The sequence below is a fragment of the Salmo salar genome, chromosome ssa27 (genome assembly GCF_905237065.1).
Source record: "Salmo salar chromosome ssa27, Ssal_v3.1, whole genome shotgun sequence".
Lineage (NCBI taxonomy): Eukaryota > Metazoa > Chordata > Actinopteri > Salmoniformes > Salmonidae > Salmo > Salmo salar.
In genome coordinates, this window is record NC_059468.1 from 44,492,988 (window position 1) to 44,507,564 (window position 14,577).

Genomic DNA, 14,577 nt, shown 5'->3' on the forward strand with positions numbered 1-14,577 from the left:
AAGAGAGGAGAGGAGAGGTGAAGGGAGGAGAGGAGAGGTGAAGGGAGGAGAGGAGAGGTGAAGGGAGGAGAGGAGAGGTGAAGGGAGGAGAGGAGAGGTGAAGAGAGGAGAGGAGAGGTGAAGAGAGGAGAGGAGAGGTGAAGAGAGGTCTCTCTTTCCCCCATCCTCCACTTTCTCCACAACCTTAACAAGCAAAAAGCAGAGGTTCAGAGAGAGGGAATATCAAGGGACAACCACAAAGGTCTCCCATCGTGTCATTCCAAGTTTTCTCCTGCTCCATCCCAAATGTCTGTTTGGCACTCATATCGCATGTCATGTAGTTGGCCCATTTTCCTCAAAAATAGAGTTGTATATGTCACGTTTTTCGTAAACGAAAAGGTGAAGACGAACAGTGAAATGCTTACGGGGCCCTTCCCAGAAACACAGAGAGAAAAAATATAGAGAGAAATCAATAATAACACAAGGAATATATTAGACAGTGAGCCTTTGTACTGTACACGGGCTGCCAGTAACAAGTATGTATCTCTCTCTCTCTCTCTCTCTCTCTCTCTCTCTCTGTATCGCTCTCTCTCTTTCTGTATCTCTCGCTCTCTGTATCTCTCGCTCTCTGTATCTCTCCCTCTCTCTGTGTCTCCATATCCCTCTCCGCATAGCTCTGTGTCTCTTTCTCTCTTACTCTCCCTCTCTTTGTATCTCTCCCTGTATCTATCTCTTTATCTTTCTCTGTTCGTATCTTTCTCTCTCTTACTCTCCCTCTCTCTTTATCTGTATCTCTTTCTCTCTTTGTATCTTTCTCTCTCTGTATCTCTGTCTTTATCTCTCTCTGCATCTCTCTCTCTCACCCTGCATCTCACTCTCAATCTCTCTCTCTCTCACACACACAGAGCTGCTGTACATTGACAGAAATAGGTATAGAGATAAGCATAGGTAATAGGTAATGTGATTAGCATGAGGTTGTAAGTAACAAGAACATTTCCCAGGACATAGACATATCTGATATTGGCAGAAAGCTTTAATTATTGTTAATCTAACTGCACTGTCCAATTTACAGTAGCTGTTACAGTGAAATAATACCATGCTATTGTTTGAGGAGAGTGCACAGTTATGTACTTGAAAATGTATATATTGACAATTTAGCCACATTTGGGAAGACATGATACAACATTTTGAACATAAATGCAATGGTTCATTGGATCAGTCAAAAAAAATGTGCACATACACTGCTGCCATCTAGTGGCCAACATCTAAATTGACCCTGGAGTCCTAAATCAGATTATGGCCTTTCTCTTGCATTTCAAAGATGACGGAACAAAAATAAATAAATAAAATGCATGTTTTTTTCTTTGTATTATCTTTTACCAGATCTAATGTGTTATATTCTTCAACATTAATTTCAAATTTCCACAAATTTCCACAAACTTCAGTGTTTCTTTTCAAATTGGTACCAATAATATGCATATCCTTGCTATCCTTGCTTCGAGTCCTGAGCTAAAGGCAGTTAGATTTGTCCGATCCTTAAGAGATTTTAACAGAGCAAAACACACATCTATTGTTTCAGCCTGAAGCTCTCGCTGAAACAGAGTGTACAAAATATTAGGAACACCTGTTCTCTTTCCATTACAGATTGACCAGGTGAATCCAGGTGAAAGCTATGATCTCTTATTGATGTCACCTGTTAAATCCACTTCAATCAGTGTAGATGAAGGGGAGAAGACAGGTTAAAGAAGGATTTTTTAAGCCTTGAGACACATGAGACATGGATTGTGTATGTGTGTCATTCAGAGGGTGAACGGGCAAGACAAAAGTGCCTTTGAACCGGGAGTATGGTAGTTGGTGGCAGGCAATAATAATACCCCCCCACTGCCTTGGTTAAAAGCTGAGATATGAAATGTATAAAAATGTAACCAGTCTCAAATTCATTCACCAGTACACTCTGTATTATTGACCAAGAAACTGGACGGTCTACGACTAAGACTAATCCAACCTATGGGACATTTAAAAACTGTAATATCTTACATTTCACCGAGACGTGGCTGGACAATGACATGGATTAAATAGGTTTTCTGGTAAAATGAGGAGCGGGGGATTGTGTCTATTTGTCAATAAATGCTGGTGCGCGATGTCTAATATTAAAGAAGTCTCGAGGTATTGCTCGCCTGAGGTAGAGTACCTCATGATAAGCTGTAGACCACACTATCTACCAAGAGAGTTCTCATCCGTATTATTCATAGCTGTCTACATACCACCACAGACCGATGCTGGCACTAAGACCGCACTCAACCAGCTGTATAAGGCCATAAGCAGACTGGAATATGTTTCACCCAATGGCATTGATGAGTATAACACCTCAGTGACCAGCTTCATCAATAAGTGCATCGAGGACATCGTCCCCACGGTGACCGTACATACATATACCAACCAGAAGCCATGAATTATAGGCAACATCGTCACCGAGCCAAAGATTTTAAGCTGCCGCTTTCAAGGAGCGGGACACTAATCCGGACGCTTATAAGAAATCCCGCTATGTCCTACCGACGAACCATCAAACTGTCAAAGCGTCAACACAGGACTAAGATTGAATCCTACAACACCGGCTCTGACGCTCGTCGGAAGTGGCAGGGCTTGCAAACTATACAGACTACAAAGGGAAACACAACCACGAGCTGCCTAGTGACGCGAGCCTACCAGATGAGCTAAATCCCTTTTATGCTCGCTTCGAGGCAAGCAACTACTGAAGCATGCATGAGAGCACCAGCTGTTCCAGACTACTGTGTAATCACGCTCTCTGTAGCCGATATGGGCAAGACCTTTAAACAGGTCAACATTCACAAAGCCGCAGGGCCAGACGTATTACCAGGACGTGTACTCAAAGCATGCGCGGACCAACTGGCAAGTGTCTTCACTGACATTTTCAACCTCTCCCTGACCGTGCCTGTAATACCTACATGTTTCAAGCAGACCACCATAGTCCCTGTGCCCAAGGAAGCGAAGGTAATCTTACTAAATGATTACCACCCCATAGCACTCATATCGGTAGCCATGAAGTGCTTTGAAAAGCTGGTCATGGCTCACATCAACAGCATCGTGCTGAAGTCCCTATGTCCACTCCAATTCACATACCGCCCCAACAGATCCACAGATGGCGCAATCTTAATCGCACTCCACACTGCCCTTTCCCACCTGGACAAAAGGAACGCCTACGTGAGAATGTTGTTCATTGACTAGAGCTTAGCGTTCAACACCATAGTGTCTCTGCCTGGCCGGTTCCCCTCTCTCCACTAGGATTATTTGCAGGGGCTGAGTAACTGGCTTACTGGTGCTCTTCCATGCCGTCCCTAGGAGGGATGCCTCACTTGAGTGGGTTGAGTCTCTGACGTGATCTTCCTGTCTGGGTTGGCGCCCCCCCTTGGGTTTGTGCCGTGTCGGAGATCTTTGTGGTCTATACTCAACCTTATCTCAGGATAATAAATTAGTGTTTGAAGATATCCCTCTAGTGGTATGGGGGCTGTGCTTGGCAAAGTGGGTGGGGTTATATCCTGCCTGTTTGGCCCTGTCCGGGGGTTTCATCGGATGGGGCCACAGTGTCTCCCGACCCCTCCTGTCTCAGCCTCCAGTATTTATGCTGCAGTAGTTTATGTGTCGGGGGGCTAGGGTCAGTCTGTTATATCTGGAGTATTTCTCCTGTCTTATCCAGTGTCCTGTGTGAATTTAAGTATGCTCTCTCTAATTCTCTCTTTCTCTTTCTTTCTTTCTCTCTCTCGGAGGACCTGAGCCCTAGGACCATGCCTGATGACTCCTTACTGTCCCCAGTCCACCTGGTCCTGCTGCTGCTCCGGTTTCAACTGTTCTGCCTGTGGCTATGGAACCCATGACCTGTTTACCGGATGTGCTCCCTTGTCCCGGACCTGCTGTTTTCAACTCTCTCACTCTACCGCACCTCTAATCATATCAACGTTTATTTATCACGTGCGCCGAATACAGGTGTAGTAGACCTTACAGTGAAGTGCTGAATACAACAGGTGTAGTAGACCTCACAGTGAAATGCTGAATACAACATTACAGTGAAATGCTGAATACAACAGGTGTAGTAGACCTCACAGTGAAATGCTGAATACAACAGGTGTAGTAGACCTCACAGTGAAATGCTGAATACAACAGGTGTAGTAGACCTCACAGTGAAATGCTGAATACAACAGGTGTAGTAGACCTCACAGTGAAATGCTGAATACAACAGGTGTAGTAGACCTCACAGTGAAATGCTTACTTACAGGCTCTAACCAATAGTGCCAATAGTGCATAAAAGGTATTAGGTGAACAATAGAAATAGAAATAAAACAACAGTAAAAAGACTATATACAATAGCGCTATATACAATAGCGAGGCTATAAAAGTAGCGAGGCTACATACAGACACCGGTTAGTCAGGCTGATGGAGGTAGTATGTACATGTAGATATGGTTAAAGTGACTATGCAGGTATGATGAACAGAGAGTAGCAGTAGCGTAAAAGAGGGGTTGGGGGGAGACCTGCTGTCTCTGAATGATTGGCTATGAAAAGCCAACTGACTCCTGAGGTGCTGACCTGTTGCTCCCTCTACAACCACTGGGATTATTATTATTTGACCATGCTGGTCATCTATGAACATTTGAACATCTTGGCCCCTGTTCTGTTATAATCTCCACCCGGCACAGCCAGAAGAGGACTGGCCACCCCTCATAGCCTGGTTCCTCTCTAGGTTTATTCCTAGGTTTTGGCCTTTCTAGGGAGTTTTTCCTAGCCACCGTGCTTCTACACCTGCATTGCTTGCTGTTTGGGGGTTTTAGGCTGGGTTTCTGTACAGCCCTTTGTGACATCGTTTGACGTGAAAAGGGCTTTAAAAAATACATTTGATTGGTAGTGCCCAGAAAGCTCATCACTAAGCCAAGGACCCTGGGACTAAACACCTTCCTCTGCAGCTGGAACCTGGACTTCCTGACCGGCTGCCTCCAGGTGGTGAGGGTAGGTAACAACGCATCTGCCACGCTGATCCTCAACACTGGAGCTCCCCAGGGGTGAGTGTTTAGTCCCCTCCTGTACTCCCTGTTCACCCACGACTGTGTGGCCAAGCACGACTCCAACACCATCATTAAGTTTGCTGACAACACAACAGTGGTAGGCCTGATCACCGACAACAACGAGACAGCCTATAGGGAGGAAGTCAGAGACCTGGCAGTGTGGTGCCAGGACAACAACCTCTCCCTCAATGTGAGCAAGACAAAGGAGCTGATCGTGGACTACAGGAAAAGGAGGGCCAACAGGCCCCCATTAACGTTGACTGGGCTGAAGTGGAGCGGGTCGAGAGTTTCAAGTTCCTTGGTCACCAAAAATCACATCACATCACCAAAAAAATATCATGGTCCAAACACACCAAGACAAACCTATTAGGAGAAAAAGTTATACTGCTGCACCATCGAGAGCATCCTGACCGGTTGCATCACCGCCTGGTACGGCAACTGCTCGGCATCTGACCGTAAGGCACTACAGAGGGTAGTGCGTACGAGCCAGTACATCACTGGGGCCAAGCTTGGCAGTATCAGAGGAAGGCCCTAAAAATTGTTAAAAGGCTCATCACCCCAGCCATAGACTCTTCTCTCTGCTACCACACGGCAAACGGTACCGGAGTGCCAACTCTAGGTCCAAGAGGCTTCTAAACATCTTCTACCCCCCAAGCCATAAGACTGATGAACAATGAATCAAATGGCCACCCAGATTAAATATATTGACCCCCCCCCCCCACTATGATTTTACACTGCTGATACTCACTGCTTATTGTCTATGCATAGTCACTTTAACATCAAATAAAATTGTATTGGTCACATATTTATTGCGGGTGTAGAGAAGTGTTTGTGTACCTAGCTCCAACAGTTCACAATTCACAACAATACACACAAATCTAAAAGTAAAAGAATTGAATTAAGAAATATAAACAATAGGACGAGCAATGTCGGAGCGGCATTAGAATAGAATACAGTAGAATAGAATACAGTATATACATATGAAATGACTAAAGCAGTATGTAAACATTATTAAAGTGGCCAGTGATTCCATGTCTGTGTACATGGGGCAGCAGCCTCTAAGGTACAGGGTTGAGTAACCAGGTGGAAGCCGGCTAGTGATGGCTATTTAACAATCTGATGGCCTTGAGATAGAAGCTGTTTTTCAGTCTCTCGGTCCCAGCTTTGATGCACCTGTACTGACCTCGCCTTCTGGATGAACAGGCAGTGGCTCGGGTGGTTGATGTCCTTGATGATATTTTTGGCCTTCCTGTGACATCAGGTGCTGTAGATGTCCTGGAGGGCAGCCAGTGTGCCCCCGGTGATGTGTTGGGCAGACCGCACCACCCTCTGGAGAGCCCTGCAGTTGCCGTACCAGACGGTGATACAGCCCAATAGGATGCTCTCAATTGTGCATCTGTAAAAGTGGGTGATAGTCTTAGGGGCCAAGCCAACTTGGGCCCCTTCTTCACCACACTGTCTGTGTTGGTGGACCATTTCAGATCATCAGTGATGTGTATGCCAAGGATCTTGAAGCTTTTCACCATCTCCACTGCTGTCCCGTCAATGTGGAAATTGGCATGCACCCTATGCTCTTTCCTGAATTCCACGATCAGCGCCTTAATTTTGTTGACGTTAAGGGAGAGGTTGATTTTCCTGTCACCACTCCTCCAGGGCCCTCACCTCCTCCCTGTAGGCTGTCTCGTCATTGTTGGTAATCAGGCCTACTACTGTTGTGTTGTCTGCAAACTTGATGATTGAGTTGGAGTCGTGTGTGGCCTCGCAGTCATGGGTGCAGGAGTACATGGAGTACAGGAGGGGGCTGAGCATGCACGCTTCTGGGGTCCCAGTGTTGAGGATCAGCGAAGTGGAGATGTTGGTTGGTTGTTTCCTACCTTCACCACCTGGGGGTGGCCCATCAGGAAGTCCAGGACCCAGTTGCACAGGGCGGGGTTCAAGCCCAGGGCCTTGAGCTTAATGATGAGCTTGGAGGGTACTATGGTGTTGAAGGCTGAGCTATTGTCAATGAACACAATTCTTACATCGGTATTTCTCTTGTCCAGATGGGATAGGGCAGTGTGCAGTGCAATGGCAATTGCATCGCCTAAGCAAATTGAGGTGGGTCTAGGAAGGCAGGTAAGGTAGAGGCGATATGATCCTTAACTAGCCTCTCAAAGCACTTCATGATGACAGAAGTGAGTGCTTCGGGGCGATAGTCATTTAGTTCAGTTACCTTTGCCTTCTTGGGTACAGGATCAATGGTGGACATCTTGAAGCAAGTGAGGACAACAGACTGGGATAAGGGACAGATTGAATATGTCTGTAAACACTTCAGCCAGCTGATCTGCGCAAGCTCTGAGGACGTGGCTAGCGATGCCGTCTGGGCCGGCAGCCTTGCGAAGGTTAACACACTTAAATGTCTTACTCATGTCGGCCACGGAGAATGACCTCCTCAATGAAGGTGTTTAGCTTGTCTGGGAGCAAGATGTCGTTGAATTGTGACTCCACTTTCCCTGCCACATACGTCTCGTGTCTGAGCCGTTGAACGATGGTGCGATGGTGGACAGCAGACTGGGATAGGGTGGGATGCCGTCTGGGCCGGCAGCCTTGCGAGGGTTAACACGCTTAATGTCTTACTCATGTCGGCCGCGGAGAACGAGAGTCCACAGTCCTTGGGAGCTTGCCACATCAGTGGCACTGTGTTATCCTCAAAGCAGGCGAAGAAGGTGTTTAGGTTGTCCGGGAGTAAGATGTCGGTGTCCGCGATGTGGCTGGTTTTCTTTTTGTAATCCATGATTGTCTGTCAGCCCTGCCACATACGTCTCGTGTCTGAGCCGTTGAATTGCGACTCAACTTTGTCTCTGTACTGACGTTTTGCCTGTTTTATTGTCTTACGGAGGGAATAACTACACTGTTTGTATTCGACCACATTCCCAGTCACCTTGCCGTGGTTAAATGTGGTGGTTTGCGCTTTCAGATTAGTGTGAATGTTGCCATCTATCTACGTTTTTGGTTTGGGTAGGTTTTAATAGTCACAGTGGGAACAACATCTCCTATACACTTCCTGATGAACTCAGTCACCGTGTCCGTGGATACGTCAGTGTTATTCTCAGAGGCTACCCGGAACATATCCCAGTCCGTGAGATCAAAACAATCTTGAAGCATGGATTCCGATTGGTCAGACCAGCATTGAATAGACCTTAGCATTGGTACTTCCTGTTTGAGCTCCTGCCTATAGGAAGGGTGGAGCAAAATGGAGTTGAGATATGATTTGCCTAAGTGAGGGTGGGGGAGGGACTTGTAGGCATCCAGGAAGAGAGAATAGCAGTGGTCCAGTGTTTTACCAGCGTGAGTACTACAATCAATGTGTTCATAGAACTTTGATAGCGTTTTCCTCAAATTTGCTTTGTTAAAATCCCCAGCTACAAGAAATATAAAATGTGGCCTCAGGATATGTTGTTTCCAGTTTGCATAAAGTCCAGTGTTGTTCCTTTAGGGCCGTCGTGGTATCGGCTTGAGGGGGAATATACACGGCTGTGACTATAACCGAAGATAATTCTCTTGGGAGGTAATACGGTCTGCATTTGATTGTGAGGTATTCTAGGTTGGGTGAACAAAAGGACTTGAGTAACTGCACATTTTCACAATCACACCATAAGTAGTTAATCATGAAACATACACCACCCGCTTTCTCCTTCCCGGAGAGTTCTTTATTCCTGTCTGTACTGAGAACCCAGCTGACTGTATGGACGGGGACAAAATATCCAGAGAGAGTCATGATTCCATGAAACAGAGTATGTTACAGTCCCTGATGTCTCTCTGGAAGTAGATCCTCGCCCTGAGCACGTCTACTTTACTGTCCAGAGACTGAACATTAGCGAGTAATATACTCAGAAGTGGTTGATGGTGTGCCCGCCTCCTGAGTTGGACAAGAAGTCCACACCGAATACCTCTTTTCCGCCGGCGTCTTGGAGCAGCCTCTGGTATGAATTAAATTCAGGAAAGTCATAAACATGTACAAATTACTTCAACTAACCTGTACTCCCACACAATGATTCGGTACCGGTACAAATATATATAGCCTCCTTATTGTTATATAATTTTAAAAACGTTTTTTATCAATTTTTTATTTAATTAATTTAGTAAATATTTTCTTAACTCTATTTCTTGAACTGCATTGTTGGTTAAGGGCTTGTAAGTAAGCATTTCATGATAAGGTCTACACCTGTTGTATTTGGCATATATGACGAATACAATGTGATTTGATTTGATAGTGTGCCAAATGTAATTAACTGTGGAGATGTTAAAATGCAGCTCTGATTATTATCTCTCTCTCCTCAACCCCTAAAACCACCATCTCTATTACTCTAAAGACCGTCTGTACTGCTGATAAACTGCTGGCTTATCATCAAATGCAAGACATAGGGCCAAAACTGTACAGAAACAACAAGATATTAAAATCACCTAGATTTAGAGGAGAGACGTAGGACCAAGACTGAAACACAGGGAATAGAAACTACTAACAACATGATATCAAATCATATAATTCCCTCCCTGTAGTCTGCGGATGAGAGAGGCTTTAGTTGACCAAACACTGTACATACATCCCAAGTGACACGCTATTCACTACATACTGCACTAATTTTGACCTAAGGGGTAGCAGTGCACTATATAGGGATTAGGGTGCAGTTTTGGACACATCTGTCTCTCTCTCTCTCTCTCTCTTTATCTCTTCAAAAGGTTTTATTGGCATGGGAACATATGTTTACATTGCCAAAGCAAGTGAAACTGACAAGCAAAAGTGAAATGAACGATAACAGTAAATATTACACTCACACAAGTACCAAAAGAATAAAGACATTTCAAATGTCATAGCATGTCAATATACTGCACAGTGTTGTAACAATGTGCAAATAGTTAAAGTACAAAAGGGAGAATAAATCACCATAAATATGGGTTGTATTTACAATGGTGTTTGTTCTTCACTGGTTGACCTTTTCTTGTGCCAACAGGTCACAAATCTTGCTGCTGTGATGGTAAACTGTGGTATTTCACCCAGTAGATATGGGAGTTTATCAAAATTGTATTTGTTTTCAAATACTTTTTGGATCTGTTGGGTCTGTTTGTGAACAGAGCCCCAGGACCAGCTTGCTTAGGTGACTCTTCTCCAGGTTCATCTCTCTGTAGGTGATGGCTTTGTTATGGAAGATTTGGGAATCGCTTCCTTTTAGGTGGTTGCAGAATTTAACAGCTTTTTTTCTGAATTTTATGGATTTTGATCCCTAGTGGGTATCGGTTTAATTCTGCTCTGCATTATTTGGTGTTTTACTTTGGACACGGAGGATGTTTTTGAAGAATTCTGCATGCAGAGTCTCAATTTGGTGTTTGTCCCATTTGATGAATTATTGCTTGGTGAGCGGAATCCCAGACATCACAACCATGAAAAGCAATGGGTTCTATAACTGATTCAATTATTTTTAACCAGAACTTAACTGGTCGGGATGTCTAATGTTATGTTCGTTTTGATGGCATAGAAGGCCCTTCTTGCCTTGTCTCTCAGATCGTTCAGAGATCTGTGGAAGTTACCTGTGGCGCTGATGTTTAGGCCGAGGTATTTATCGTTTTTTTTTGTGTGCTCTTGGGCAAACAGTGTCTTGATGGAATCTGTATTTTTGGGTCCTGACAACTGGACCCAGGTCTGACAGATTTTGTGCAGAAGATCTAGGTGCTGCTGTAGACTTCAGAGTCTAGTAGGTTGAGGCCGGGTGCTGCAGACTGTTCTAGTGCCCTCGCCAATTCGTTGATACATATGTTGAAGAAGGTGGAGCTTAAGCTGTATCCCTGTCTCACACATCGGCCCTGTGGTATTTTATAATGTTGTACGTTTTTCCCCAAATACCACTTTCAATCAATTTCTATTGTAGAACCTCATGCTAAAATTCTGTCAAAATCTTTTTTTGAAGTTAACAAAGCATGAGAAGACTTTGCCTTTGTTTTGGGTTGTCAATTAAGGTGTGCAGGGTGAATACTCTGTCGTACAATAATTTGGTAAAAAGCTAATTTGACATTTGCTTGCTTAGTACATTGTTTTCATTGAGGATCTCTCTCTCTCTCTCTCTCTCTCTCTCTCTCTCTCTCTCTCTCTCTCTCTCTCTCTCTCTCTCTCTCTCTCTCTCTCTCTCTCTCTCCCTCTCTCTCCCTCTCTCTCTCCCTCCCTCTCTCTCCCTCCCTCTCTCTCTCTCTCTCTCTCTCCCTCCCTCCCTCCCTCCCTCCCTCCCTCCCTCCCTCCCTCCCTCTCTCCCTCTCCCTCTCCCTCTCGCTAGGTTGTGGAGGTGTCAGTGACAGTGGCTAGATGGTGCGGTAGTAATGAGTCACGTCATGAGAGGTTATAAAACAAATTATAACGGGTAAAAAAAGACAGTTCACCCTGTTGTCAACTGTTAAATAACAACCACTGTTATACAGTCTGCATGACAACTTATGTCATATGTTATTACATGCTACATAAGAGTCTACATGCCAGATGTTATAACAAGGTGTTCCTATACCACAGGATGAGTTGAGAGGAGTGTCGCTGTATTAAATATCGAGAGGACAGTCTAGCCTCTATGGGCTAGGTGGGACGCTTGCGTCCCACCTACGTAACAGCCACTGCCAGCCTGTGGCGCGATTTTCAAAACCTTAAAAATCCTATTACTTCAATTTCTCAAACATATGACTATTTTACAGCCATTTAAAGACAAGACTCTCGTTAATCTAACCACACTGTCCGATTTCAAAAAGGCTTTACAACGAAAGCAAAACATTAGATTATGTCAGCAGAGTACCAAGCCAGAAATAATCAGACACCCATTTTTCAAGCCAGCATATAATGTCACCAAAACCCAGAAGACAGCTAAATGCAGCACTCACCTTTGATGATCTTCATCAGATGACAACCCTAGGACATTATGTTATACAATACATGCATGTTTTGTTCAATCAAGTTCATATTTATATCAAAAACCAGCTTTTTACATTAGCATGTGACGTTCAGAACTAGCATACCCCCCGCAAACTTCCGGGGAATTCGCTAACATTTTACTAAATTACTCACGATAAACGTTCACAAAAAGCATAACAATTATTTTAAGAATTATAGATACAGACCTCCTCTATGCACTCGATATGTCCGATTTTAAAATAGCTTTTTAGTGAAAGCACATTTTGCAATATTCTAAGTACATAGCCCAGGCATCACGGGCTCGCTATTTAGACACCCGGCAAGTTTAGCACTCACCATAATCATATTTACTATTATAAAAGTTTGATTACCTTTTGTTGTCTTCGTCAGAATGCACACCCAGGACTGCTACTTCAATAACAAATGTTGGTTTGGTCCAAAATAATCCATCGTTATATCCGAATAGCGGCGTTTTGTTCGATGCGTTCCAGACACTATCCGAAATAGTAAAGAAGTGTCGCGCGCATGGCGCAATTCGTGACAATAAAATTCTAAATATTCCATTACCGTACTTCGAAGCATGTCAACCGCTGTTTAAAATCAATTTTTACGACATTTTTCTCGTAGAAAAGCGATAATATTCCGACAGGGAATCTCCTTTTCGGCAAACAGAGGAAAAAATCCCAAAGGCGGGGGCGGTCGGGGTCACGCGCATAAGCCCAGTGTCCCTTGATCGGCCACTTGAGAAAGGCGATAATGTGTTTCAGCCTGGGGCTGGAATGACGACATTCTGTTTTTTCCCGGGCTCTGAGCGCCTATGGACGACGTGGGAAGTGTCACGTTAGAGCAGAGATCCTTAGTAAATGATAGAGATGGAAAAGAAGTTCAAGAAATGGTCAGACAGGCCACTTCCTGTAAAGGAATCTCTCAGGTTTTGACCTGCCATTTGAGTTCTGTTATACTCACAGACACCATTCAAACTTTTTTAGAAAATTTAGGGTGTTTTCTATCCATATGTAATAAGTATATGCATATTCTAGTTACTGGGTAGGAGTGGTAACCAGATTAAATCGGGTATGTTTTTTATCCAGCCGTGTCAATACTGCCCCCTAGCCCTAACAGGCTAGACAGTTGAAGATTTATACCTGTATTCCTGATCCTTCCGGGACCGTGATCTTCCAGACACAGTTGAGGCTGTTGAGATAGGGCTCAGGAAAACCCGGAGACAGGATGGTACCGGTCCTCTGGGTCAGATTACCCCCACATGGAACTGGACAGGAGGGAGGGAGGGAGGGAGGGAGGGAGGGAGGGAGGGAGGGAGGGAGGACAGAGAATAACTGAAATAGCGAGAAAGGCTAATAAAGATAGAGAGAGAAGAAAATGTACCAACAAAATTTTCATTTCGAGAATGGAAATCTGAAATATCATGAATTCACAAATAAAATGTAATGCGATATTCTAACACAGTGGAATACCTTCCATATCTGTGTTTAATATTCTAACACAGTGGAATACCTTCCATATCTGTGTTTAATATTCTAACACAGTGGAATACCTTCCATATCTGTGTTTAATATTCTAACACAGTGGAATACCTTCCATATCTGTGTTTAATATTCTAACACAGTGGAATACCTTCCATATCTGTGTTTAATATTCTAACACAGTGGAATACCTTCCATATCTGTGTTTAATATTCTAACACAGTGGAATACCTTCCATATCTGTGTTTAATATTCTAACACAGTGGAATACCTTCCATATCTGTGTTTAATATTCTAACACAGTGGAATACCTTCCATATCTGTGTTTAATATTCTAACACAGTGGAATACCTTCCATATCTGTGTTTAATATTCTGACACAGTGGAATACCTTCCATATCTGTGTTTAATATTCTAACACAGTGGAATACCTTCCATATCTGTGTTTAATATTCTAACACAGTGGAATACCTTCCATATCTGTGTTTAATATTCTAACACAGTGGAATACCTTCCATATCTGTGTTTAATATTCTAACACAGTGGAATACCTTCCATATCTGTGTTTAATATTCTAACACAGTGGAATACCTTCCATATCTGTGTTTAATATTCTAACACAGTGGAATACCTTCCATATCTGTGTTTAATATTCTAACACAGTGGAATACCTTCCATATCTGTGTTTAATATTCTAACACAGTGGAATACCTTCCATATCTGTGTTTAATATTCTAACACAGTGGAATACCTTCCATATCTGTGTTTAATATTCTAACACAGTGGAATACCTTCCATATCTGTGTTTAATATTCTAACACAGTGGAATACCTTCCATATCTGTGTTTAATATTCTAACACAGTGGAATACCTTCCATATCTGTGTTTAATATTCTAACACAGTGGAATACCTTCCATATCTGTGTTTAATATTCTAACACAGTGGAATACCTTCCATATCTGTGTTTAATATTCTAACACAGTGGAATACCTTCCATATCTGTGTTTAATATTCTAACACAGTGGAATACCTTCCATATCTGTGTTTAATATTCTAACACAGTGGAATACCTTCCATATCTGTGTTTAATATTCTAACACAGTGGAATACCTTCCAT

General features: G+C 43.5%; 1 protein-coding gene across 1 annotated transcript in view; it reads right to left on the reverse strand.

Annotated features, from left to right (window-relative positions):
* LOC106589158 (CUB and sushi domain-containing protein 2) overlaps positions 1-14,577 on the reverse strand; it is an 881,306-nt gene that overhangs the window by 176,065 nt on the left and 690,664 nt on the right. Inside the window, exon 38 of the mRNA XM_045709574.1 lies at positions 13,121-13,245. Within this exon, the coding sequence (XP_045565530.1) occupies positions 13,121-13,245 (125 nt within the window). The remainder of the gene's footprint in view (positions 1-13,120; positions 13,246-14,577) is intronic.